At 37.9% G+C, this 11,054-nt stretch overlaps 1 protein-coding gene across 1 annotated transcript; it reads left to right on the top strand.

Moving 5' to 3' along the window:
• Positions 1-280: 280 nt before the first annotated feature.
• Positions 281-5,449, top strand: LOC101311365. The gene is made up of 8 exons (XM_004295804.1): positions 281-805; positions 1,252-1,606; positions 1,728-3,176; positions 3,405-3,688; positions 3,847-3,960; positions 4,166-4,320; positions 4,631-4,756; positions 5,156-5,449. The coding sequence occupies exons 1-7, from the start codon at positions 437-439 to the stop codon at positions 4,677-4,679; spliced, it is 2,775 nt and encodes a 924-aa protein (XP_004295852.1). The 5' UTR covers positions 281-436; the 3' UTR covers positions 4,680-4,756; positions 5,156-5,449.
• The last annotated feature ends 5,605 nt before the right edge of the window (positions 5,450-11,054 follow it).

Here is an 11,054-nt window from a genome sequence, read left to right as displayed (position 1 = left end):
ATTAATTGTAATATTTCTTAAAAAAGTTATCATGTAAATAGAAAAAAAAAATCTCAAATTATCCCCAGACAGACTAAAAAACGAAAAAGAAAAAAAAGAAATTAAAAAACCACAAACAGTCCGTTCCTAACATCACCGGTCCAACATCACCGAACCGGGTCTTACATTTGTTTATATCGAAAGACGAAAATAACCCTCGCTTTCTATTGCGCCTCTCTAAATCTCTGCTTGCTCGCTCGCCCCCATTGATTTTCCAAATCCTATCCGCACCTCGCTCTCTCTCACCTTCACTCCCTCTCCCCTTTCCCTCGTTTTAATCAAAACCTTTTTAACCCAAAACCAATTTTACCCGCCAAACACCTCAACAAATCCCCTCCTTTCAAACCCAAACGGCTACCCCTAGGGCTCGTCCGTACCCCCAACACGACGTCGTCTTATGGATCTGACGCCTAGGGTTGAGAAGCGGCCAATTGCAGACGCGGAATCGGGGGCCCAGCCTAGCAAGAAGCCCAGATGCGAGAGCGACTTGAAGAGAGTGGCCGAGATTGTGCTGGCTTTGTCCACCTTGGCCAAGATTCGAGGCGGTGAGAAGCCGACGGAGCCGGAGATTGGGCTCATCGAGGAGGCGAGGGCCAGGCTGGTCGAGCTCTGCGAGGGTTTGCCGCCTAAGGAGATTGTCGCCAGGGACACGATTTCAGCTGTGATTGAGAATTTGGGGCTTAATCCCAAGGTTAAGGAGCAGGGATTAGGGTTTCGGGGTCCCCAGTTGACGGTTGCCGAGAAGTTTTCGCTGACTAAGAGGAAGGTATGGAGAGCCGATTTTGTTTTTATTTTTGTTTTGTGATTGTTGGTTAGGGTTTGTTTTCGCTAGTATATTGGAATTGTTTTGAGGTTTGTAATGGCCTGATAGTACTGTATAGTTTGTGTTTCGATACGATATGCTATGCCGATTATTAATATGAATGGAATTTAAGAAAAACTATTTGGTTTAGGGGATGGGGTTGGACTTGGTTTTACTGTAACTGTAGGCATAGATGAGAATCTGTAGCCTTGGCACATGATAATTAATCGTGTTGAGTTTCTCGAAAGGTTTCATCTTTGTTTAGATAGGTTTTGGGATCTTTGTAACAAGTTAGGAAACTAGCAGCTGGTCGGGGAAGCTTAAGAATTAGGGTAGAGTTTTGTTTGATGGCACATAGGTGCTTCTGAGTAGAGAAATCTCTGATTTATGATATGTTGGGCTTTTTGTAGATGGATGAATCCAAGAAATATGCTGCACAAACTGCTACATATTCACCTCAACCATTAAAAACAAGCTTCAGTGCAGCTGCTGAAAGCCATGGGATGCCACATACTGTTCGTATGTCAACAGATAACCCGAACCATGCACCAATTTCAGCCGGTGGTTTTGCAGCTTCTCCTCTCGTTCATGTTTCTGCAACAACTCCTACATCTGCACAGTATCAGTTGCCCGTGGGTTCTGGCAGTGTGCCTGGTAGCCATATAGGAAGAGATCCATCTTCCCCAGCATTGCCTAGAGGTGAAAGAGTACAGATAAGAACTGATGGAGGATCCAATGGGTCTTCTTATGCTTATCAAGTACAAGGTAACTAATGTTGTTCAGTTTTAGTTTGTAGTAAGGTGCCATTCTTTTTTTACCTAATCATTAGATTGCTATCCTCTCTCTGCATATCGAAGTATTTACATATTATATATACTCTTTGCAGCAAATTCTTCTGCAAATCATCCACCCGTTAATGCTCCAACTTGGTCAACACAAAATCAAAGTGGACCAGAAAACAAGGTGCCAAGTCATACTTCTGTCAGGGTTGAAGGAACTGCTGGTATGAGTAAGCCAGCAATGACTCCTCTAGCAGCACGAGATCAGAATTCTAGGTCATTTACCTCTCAGCCATCTTCTGGACAAGTGCCTGGCGGACACCAGCCTTCACCAAAAATTCGCTTTGTTCAAACTTCTTCAGTTCCTAATAATCACAACGAGATTGCCAGAATTATTCAGAAATTATTGCAACCACATCTTCCTGATCATCCAACATGGATCCCTCCATCAAGGGATTACATGAGTAAGGCTTTGACTTGCCAAACTTGCCAGATCAGCATCAATGAGGTAGATAATGTTCTTATATGTGATGCATGTGAAAAAGGATATCACATTACATGCGCACAAGCACCTAACCAGAGAGGAATTCCTAGAGGTGAATGGCACTGCACAAGATGCTTGTCGCTAAGCAATGGAAAGCCTTTGCCTCCTAAGTATGGGCGTGTTATGAGAAGTAATATACAATTAAAAGCCCCTTCCAGCACGGTCCCTTCCAGTACAGTTGCTTCCAGCACTGTTGCTTCTGCTACAGTCCCTTCTAGCACGGCTGTAGTTCAGATGTCCTCGGGGAATAACGTGGGAGCTTTAGATCAGAAGGCCTTTGAGCAGAAGATAAATGCACATGTAAGCTCTGTTTCCCCAGATCCTGCTCATGCCGGTGGTGTGGGAACGGACAATATTAAGTCGGAAACAGATTCAAAAGTTTCATTTGCAAGAGCAATGCAAGGGAATAATTTACCATCAAGCAGTGTAAATGCAGATGAGAAACCTGTTTCTGGAAGTTTCTTGTCAAGTGAAACATCATCTAAACAAATAGGTAATCTTGAATTATCTGAACCAAACGGGACACCTTCTCAATCAAGAGCAGAACCTTCTTCTGATTTGTCAAACAAAGATGCTGATCCAAAGATTTCGACTGCAAGTGAAATCGAAGGGAATAAATTTCCATCAAGCAGTAACAATATGGATGAGAAAACTCTTTCTGGAAGTCTTCCTTCTGGGGAAAGGACATCTCAACTGAGAGATACTTCTGAATCATCTAAATCTGACAAGAGACTTTTTGAATCAAGTGCAGAACCACCTGCAGATTTATGCAACAAAGATTCTGATCCAAACATTTCAAGTGCAACAGAAACACAGGTGAATAATTTCCCATCAAGCAGTCAAAGTACGGATGAGAAACCTCTTTCTGGAAGTTTCATGTCTGGTGAAAGATCCACTAGAGAAACAGATAATCCTGAATCATCTAGATTAATTGAATCAAGCGCAGAGCCTCCTTCTGATATATCCAACAAAGATGTTGATTCAAATATTTCAAATGCAAGAGAAATGCAAGGTAATAATTTCTCAACAAACAGTAAAAGTATGGATGAGAAACCTCTTCCTTTAAGTTTCGTGTCTGGTGAAAGTTCATCTCAATAAACTGATGATTCTGAATTATCTATGTTAGATAAGATACCTTATGAATCAAAAACAGAACCTCTTGCTGATTTACCCAATGAAGATATTGATAAGTCTGTTTATTCTCAGCCCTTATCTAACTCAAAAGTTGTTGATCAAGCAGGGCTTCCAAACTGTGGAGAAGATTCTAGCTGTTCTATTAGAGATGTCCAAGATATTGCAAAAGAAAATATTTGTGAAAGTCTTGTAGTTAGCGGTGGGACACTAGAGCATACTAGACTTACCTCTGATGGCTTGCGACCTGTTGAATGGATCGGTGATTCAATTCAAGTTGTCAGTGAAAAACAATTTTACGGTTCTTGTTGTATTGATGGAGTAACATATGAGCTACAAGAACATGCTCTCTTCCAGTCTAGTGATGGCAAATTGATACCCTCTAAACTTCAGGCAAGTAATTTATGAACCATCCCTTGATAGCTGTACCCTAATAATTGAAAGTTATATTGGTGTTAATATTTCAGTCAGTCTTGTGTTATAGATCACCTGTTATTTCTGTCACTAAGTTATCAGTGATTGTGTATTGAAACTTTTTCATCTCCTTGTAGTCAATGTGGGAGGATATGAAAAGCGGGTCAAAGTGGGTTATAGTTAACACATGTTACTTTCCTAGTGACTTACCAGAGAATGTTGGTCGGCCATCTACACCTGAAAGTAATGAGGTACTTTATCTTGCATACATAATTGTGTGTATGTATGTTTTGCAAATTGTTTTATTCACCTAGTGTTTATCCTTTTATTGGTGTAATTCCAGATACCACACTATTGATTTGTAGACAAATTTTCTCTGATTTTAATTTCAAAATTCTTTTTTAATTCTTTTTATTTATGGAAGTTCATATCAAATTCATTGTTTCTGCACAACAGGTGTACGAATCTAATCATGAAAGCACTGTAATGGCGGGCTTAATTCAAGGTCCATGTGAAGTTCTTCCTCTTGCTAAGTTCAATGAAGAAATTGAAAGACGGAGCCAATTAGGAGCTGATACAAATAATGAACTACCACCAGTTTTTCTGTGCAAGTATGACTACTTCAGTTCTTACATGTCATCCGAATAAATAATAGTTTTTCTTGTACGTGTTTCCAAAGGAAGAGTAGAGATTTTTTTTTTTTTTTTTTTTTTTGCATAATAGATCTTCACTCAGAATCATCCTGCAAAAGATCAGCTGCTCTGCATACATGTGTGTTTGCGAGCGTAATCTTGCACAAACTGTTGATACTGTAAATGATATTATGTCTTTATTTTTGTTTTTATTTCTTCTCGTCTTGGTGGAATATGTTAACCTTGTCTTTTATGAATATGTGCTTATATGTTTTTTGTATTTTTGCAGATGGAATTATGATGAGTTCAAGGGGTTATTGCAGCCTGTTTCCCAATAATCCAGTTATAGGTGTATTTTTGGTGGTCTCCTATTCTTTTTTTGTTATGGCAGCTGGTTCATGCTCTCTTTGATCAGGTATCTGAAAGACATTGTGATACCATTGTATACATTGTAGCTCTGTTTATTGTTTTATCTCTTGTGTTGAATAATACTCGTTTGTGGTAACAACTAGTGAAATGGACTAATATTTAATGCTATGAAGAACAATTCATAGTTGATAAATAATCATTATTGGTGGATATACAGCGAATGAAATGCCAATATCATGATTAGAGTTTCTAGGAACTGTATCATTAGTTCTGTTATTGTTGTGTTCTTGATGCTTGGGATCTACACGTGACCTTCAGTATCTCTAAAATTGGGCAGACTACTATGTCTCTGATCTTTTCCAGTCCCAAGTGATTCTTAATTGTATAACGCTTTTCCTCTGCTAGAATATATGGGAGTGGCTTACTGAGTTTTTTGTCAATACAGGGTATTGTGTTTCCAATGGAGCATGCTTGGCTATTCTACACAAGGAGTTCCATGGTCATCTCTGTAAATTAGGTTATATCTGTTTTTTATTTGACCTAACAATTGCAAGGGTACGCACAATAGCAGTTCAACGTAATCTTTCATTCCCCTTTTTCTCTTTCTTCATTCCTTTTATTACAGTATGAATGTATGATATTAGTGGTATCAGTCATAAATATAAAATCATTAAATGATCATCTTCTTCGTGTGTATGTTATTTGTTAAGCAATAGAGCATGGAGTGAAATTGCTCGAGATTAATTTATCTTAGAGTCCATTATTTTCTGGGAAAAAGATAATTATTATCTTAGATATTCAGCAACTGTAAGAAGGAAAAGGGCGGTTGCAGACCCTTTATCCATATAATCAAATAAAAAAAATACTTTAATTGAAGTATACAAACATATACCTAGGTTGAATCTGTTTTTCTATTTATCTTGTCGAAAAAAAAAACCTAGGTTGAATCGAAGAGCATAAAAAGTATATCAACCCAAGCAAAACCCTAGGGAAAATGGCTACCACCATGCTGCGATCCGAGCCGCTCCGTGCTGGCAGTTAAACCGTCTGCAGCAACACCAACTTTGCTACAGTGGGTTAGTGGTGAACAAGGCTGTCATCACTAATCACCAACACCAAGCCCTCTCTCTAGCTTGTTAAGAGTTCTAAATAACATTTAACATGAACATCGCCTCCGATCTTGTTCTAGAAAGGACTCGGACGATTAAAAATAGCGAAAATGCCTATTTGCACAAAAATATGTAAATTAGAACATATGATCCAATCGCAACTATCCGGCAACACCACCACCACCATCGAAGCATTGCCACCACCTGCAACGGCACCATACCTTGCAACATCACCCTAGGAGGAGGCTAAAGCCTACAAGGATCTCCGAGTGTGGAGTGCTCTTTTAATAACTTACCTTAAATTCTCCAAAGTATTACTCATGCCTCAACGAACGAATTCATATGAAGATGAATAAATGCAACACATACGTTACCCTCTTAGGTAAACAAGATAAATGCACAACAAGAACTGGTCTGAACATTGTAGAGCTCAGTTTTGTGACTTCGTCCATATAAAGTCACTATGATGAAAGCTAAAACTAGACTCAAGTGTGTCCCCCAATTAGACAACCTGCAATAGCCAATGAGGCCAGCTGACCCAACCAGAGGCCACCATCCCGTCGCCGCCGTAAGGATTAACTAGCTCGCCGATTCCTAAACCCACCACCACAGCACCACGATCCCAACCACAAAACTGGGTCACAGTCGAAAAGAATAAATATTAACAATAATAACTGCCATGAGGCTCGTGATCCAATCCTTAGAAAGAAAATTATAAAATGAGACCCTAAATTTCATGCAGACTTCTGATTCCCAATGCCGTTAAATTAGTTGCTATGGCTACATAACTAGATCCGAATCTATACCCGGCCATTTTTAATGCATGAGATGTAGAGCTCAAGCATACCTTGATGATATTTCTGCTGTCGCTAGAGGTAGGCGATGTTCCTGTTTCAGCTCTTAATATATTTTCTTGTTATAAAGAAGAAGAAGATTTGCTCAGTATCATATTTTCATCACTTAATAGTTTGGTCCATTCGTCCAAATATGGTTATACTTGGATTTCTTCTCTCATTTGCTTTTAATATTCATCCCTAATGATCAATTTAATGGGTTGAATTCTCTTTATTAGACATTGATCGGGAGTAATTCATAGAATGAAAACCAACTATTCATACAATTGTGGACGATTTCATACTGATAAAAAATCAGTCTGCCTAGTCCTGAATTGTAAAGTTGATTTAACAGAGTTGATTCGTTTCATCATTGGTACGTGTCTTATAGTTCCCAAATTTGAAGTATTTTCTTTCATTTGAGCACAAAGCACGGTGCAACAACTTAGAATACATGTCTCTGATCATTTTCCATATATGGTTTCATCACATTCATCATCAAAAATCATTTGGAACATGGGCTAAGTATACGAAAATTCAATCTAAGCTTGTAAACCAATCAAGCATAGCAAAAGTCCTCCTCCTTGAGGATCTACAATACATAAATTAAATTACTTGGGGAATTAGATCTATCTAGAAACATATAATATAGAAGAAGCTATGACCTATTAATTAAATGATTTCATGGATATATCTATATGTCACACATGCAGTCTTCTAGACTTATCTTTGTCGTCACATAACCCAACCCCATGTTTGATTGTGCCCCATATTTTCAGTACCAAACTATTACTATGTTTTGAATGATTGTAGGATGGTTGTTCCTCCAATGAGTTACAAAATCATGCTTCTGGGATAAGGATGGATAACCATTTATCCTAGTCTGCCTTTAAGAAGCTAAGAATTTTGTCCCAGAAAAAAAATGCATGTCAACTAGTGTCATATACATATACAGTTCCTATCCAGAACGAAGCTTCGTTATGAGAATAAAGTGTGAAGTTTTTTATTTAACACACTTTTCGGTTATATTTTTGACACACTTTACTCTGGATAGGAACTATACACACACACAATTAGATCATCGCCAATGTAATTATAATTCCTTGACCAAAACAAAAAAAAGTAATTATAATTCCTAGTTGATTATTAGCTTACAGTCTTACACATACATTTAAATCTTCCTATTGGCTACGTACCATTTAAGGGTTTAGGGTTTAGGCTACCATTTAATGTGTCCAACAGTCATTTCTCCTAGCCTCCATCAAATCATATGACTAATTAAGCTCTTGCCTTATTGTTGCCCCTGCCGGCCAGTTTCCTTAGAACTATCTGGAAGTGATATCTAACTAGTAATCGACACCAACTACTTATTGTTCTAGCTATATCAACAATTTATAGTTTTACAAAAGTACATTAAGAAGTTCGAATTATCATATTGGCCAGTTAAGCCTACCTAGCTAGCTAATGTCGAGTGCGGGAGGATCAAAAATGCAATTAGATACGTAAACCCTAAAGACCTAAACCCATGATACTATCTTTCTGAGCACTCGATCGACCATTATATACCAACATCATATTGTCACACAGACCTAACTTCGTAGTTGTATTATTCACACTGAAAATACATAAGAAAATGGAGATTTGATTCATAGGCTCGAAAATCTCAAATCCGTAAAGCCAACAAGAGTCTATAGACATGCATACAAATATATTTTCTTTTCAGAAATCTATAACAATCTTAACTCTTTGATCTTGATCATTCTTGTCTGCAATCTGGGTTTAATCTCTGACTGAATTTACATCCGTTACGTTTTATTAACAAACGTCAGAAGAGTACCTTGTAAACATCGAATTATTGTCTACAATATATCCAGTAGATGTCGTGGTCATATACACACACACATGCAGACACTGTTTCAGACAAACTGAAAGTTTGAAGGGACATGCACTACAAAAGGTCGATGATATTTTCCTCTCATGCATTTTGGTCCCATCTGTCTGCGAAGGAGACAAGCCAGCCGCCCCCTCTAAGCAACAATTGTAATTTTACAATTTTTACTGCATCTTCAAATCCTTGGCCTCCGTATCCAAATCCAATTGACATATCTATTCAATTCCAGTCGACAAACCAAGCGTCATGATCGACTCCATAGCACAAAAGCATTCACAACTACCATCCTCTTTTTTGACCACCTTACTAACCATTTAACCCTTTTCTTCAAGAAACCCTAAAGCCAGGGTAGAGTGATTGTGGGTCACCCTCAGTCCAACGACCACCTTGACTGCAAAGTAGAGCTATTATAATGGAAAAGAAGGGTTCGTATCGACTTTGTATGGAGCTTTTGCATGCCCTAATTGGGAGGAGGAGGTATATAAAGCAAAAGCTGTAGGATATTAGGGTTGTTTTATTGAGGTTAAAGATGGTTAAAGGTGGGTGATCGACAAAGATGAAGAAAGTTGGCCGGCTTTTGTTTCATGTGAACCGGCGACTATCACGGCGGTGTGTAAGTAGAGACTTTGAGTCGTCGACACAGAATCAGAAAGAAGCTGCAAAAAGAGGGTCATAGTCTCACATATAGCTCACATGATACCATTAGTTTCTGAAAAAGTGCAAATGACACAGAGCAATAAGATCGAGCTAGCAGCAAGATTCCGGATCTAGCTAGGTTAGAATTTAAATAAAATTGAAGAGCTGGATCAATCACCAACATGAAATTGTAGCTCAATCAAGCTCCATAATATATCATCCTTTGTCTATATACTTATTGGATAATGTTCTTCGGTTCTTCCTTGTTTTGTTTTGTACGATTTAATTTCTTTTGAATGGAAGATGATCTTATGCCAATTGCCAAACTCTTAATTTTAACAACTGAGAAATAAGTTTAATTGGTTTTCTAGCTAGCTACCATCGATCAAGTGCATGTAGTACAGATCCGATTTGATCTTAAACATATCAAACTTTTTAAAACTTCATTACTTGAGTGTGATTTAGTGTGATACGGTGATACCCCTATAAGAAATTACAACATATTAAAGAATGATTGGAGACCCATGCATACATAATTTGTTAGAAAAACAAAGCGTACGTTTAATATTTTTTATAAATTAAAGATGGAGGTTGGTGATAGAACAAAAAGAAAATCAAAGTCCCCCAAAAGTTAGATCAAGTCAGGAAAATCAAGAATCCCTTTTCTTGATTTAGCTAGGTTTAAAATGTGGAAGAGCGCACCAAACCAAGCATTTGGTCTTTCGGTTGAGAAAGTAGTCGATCGATTTGTTAGACAGACTTTACGTGATCAACAGTAGCTCTAGAATTTTAGGATAACTTTGATTTTCGTATGAGAGTAGTAGTTGTGTGGAATCGTTATAATTCTTAGAACTTGAGCGGTGCCTTTTGTTTTCTCATGTAATTTGTTGGCATTTGCTAATTACCTACGTAGCAACACTAATCCAACAAAGGCTAGAAGCCTAATTAGTAGTTAAAAAGGGTTAGGTACAAATTGAACCTTGATTTCTGGGTGATGGTTAAATTAATAAGACCATAATTATTCATCATTTGGCTTTTAGTAGATATCTTTGATTTCCATTATCCAATAAAGTCCTCATAAGCTACGTACCCGACAATCCTCAATATAATCATGTCTCTATCTGTGTATTTGCATACGTACTTAAACTTTAAGATATATAATGTTTGTTCATCAGTTCATTGTTGTCATTATACGTTGTAGTAGGAGGAAATATAATTGGTTAATAATTCTATCAAAATGAAAGACACCATAACCTAGCAAATGTTTCATGTCGATCTCATTATGCTGCAAACCATGTGATCGATGCTTGTATATAATACTAGACATACATGTAAGTTGCACTCCACTGTTTCCCTAATTGGAATTGAAGCTACTGAAGGTGTTGGTGCACTCTTTCCTCTTTCAGTATGATCGCTACTTATGGTAGTGATGCTAGACAGTGTGTGTGTGTGTGAAGGACTTTACACAATTGGATTGTCATACTAATTTTAATTTGTCACTTGATTAATGAGGGGTTAATTATGCTACATATATTGCTACTCATTCACCAAGGTTGAGGAAAAACCCTCCGCGAAACCAACTCTCTCTCTCTCTCTCTCTCTCTCTCATGTTATTTCTCAACATGCATGTTCAACTGTAGCATATGGTTTTCCTAGCTAGAGGAGGACGTCGAACCTTTGCTGAAATTTTCGTATGATTACCTGAAGGATCGTTGCTCTCTATGTGGCCTTAATTATTACTTATGCAGGTGCACACTATGAAGAACCACCCTTGGTTGATCAAACTACAGCTAGGGTTTTGGGTTTCACAGGTTCTTCTTCAAGGTACCCTAGCGACGGAAAAATGATAAATGATTCATTACAAATGCATTATTT

The sequence above is a fragment of the Fragaria vesca genome, linkage group LG3 (genome assembly GCF_000184155.1).
Source record: "Fragaria vesca subsp. vesca linkage group LG3, FraVesHawaii_1.0, whole genome shotgun sequence".
Taxonomy (NCBI): Eukaryota; Viridiplantae; Streptophyta; class Magnoliopsida; order Rosales; family Rosaceae; genus Fragaria; species Fragaria vesca.
Note: the sequence above shows the minus strand (reverse complement) of the source record. Positions and strands in the feature narration are given on the sequence as shown.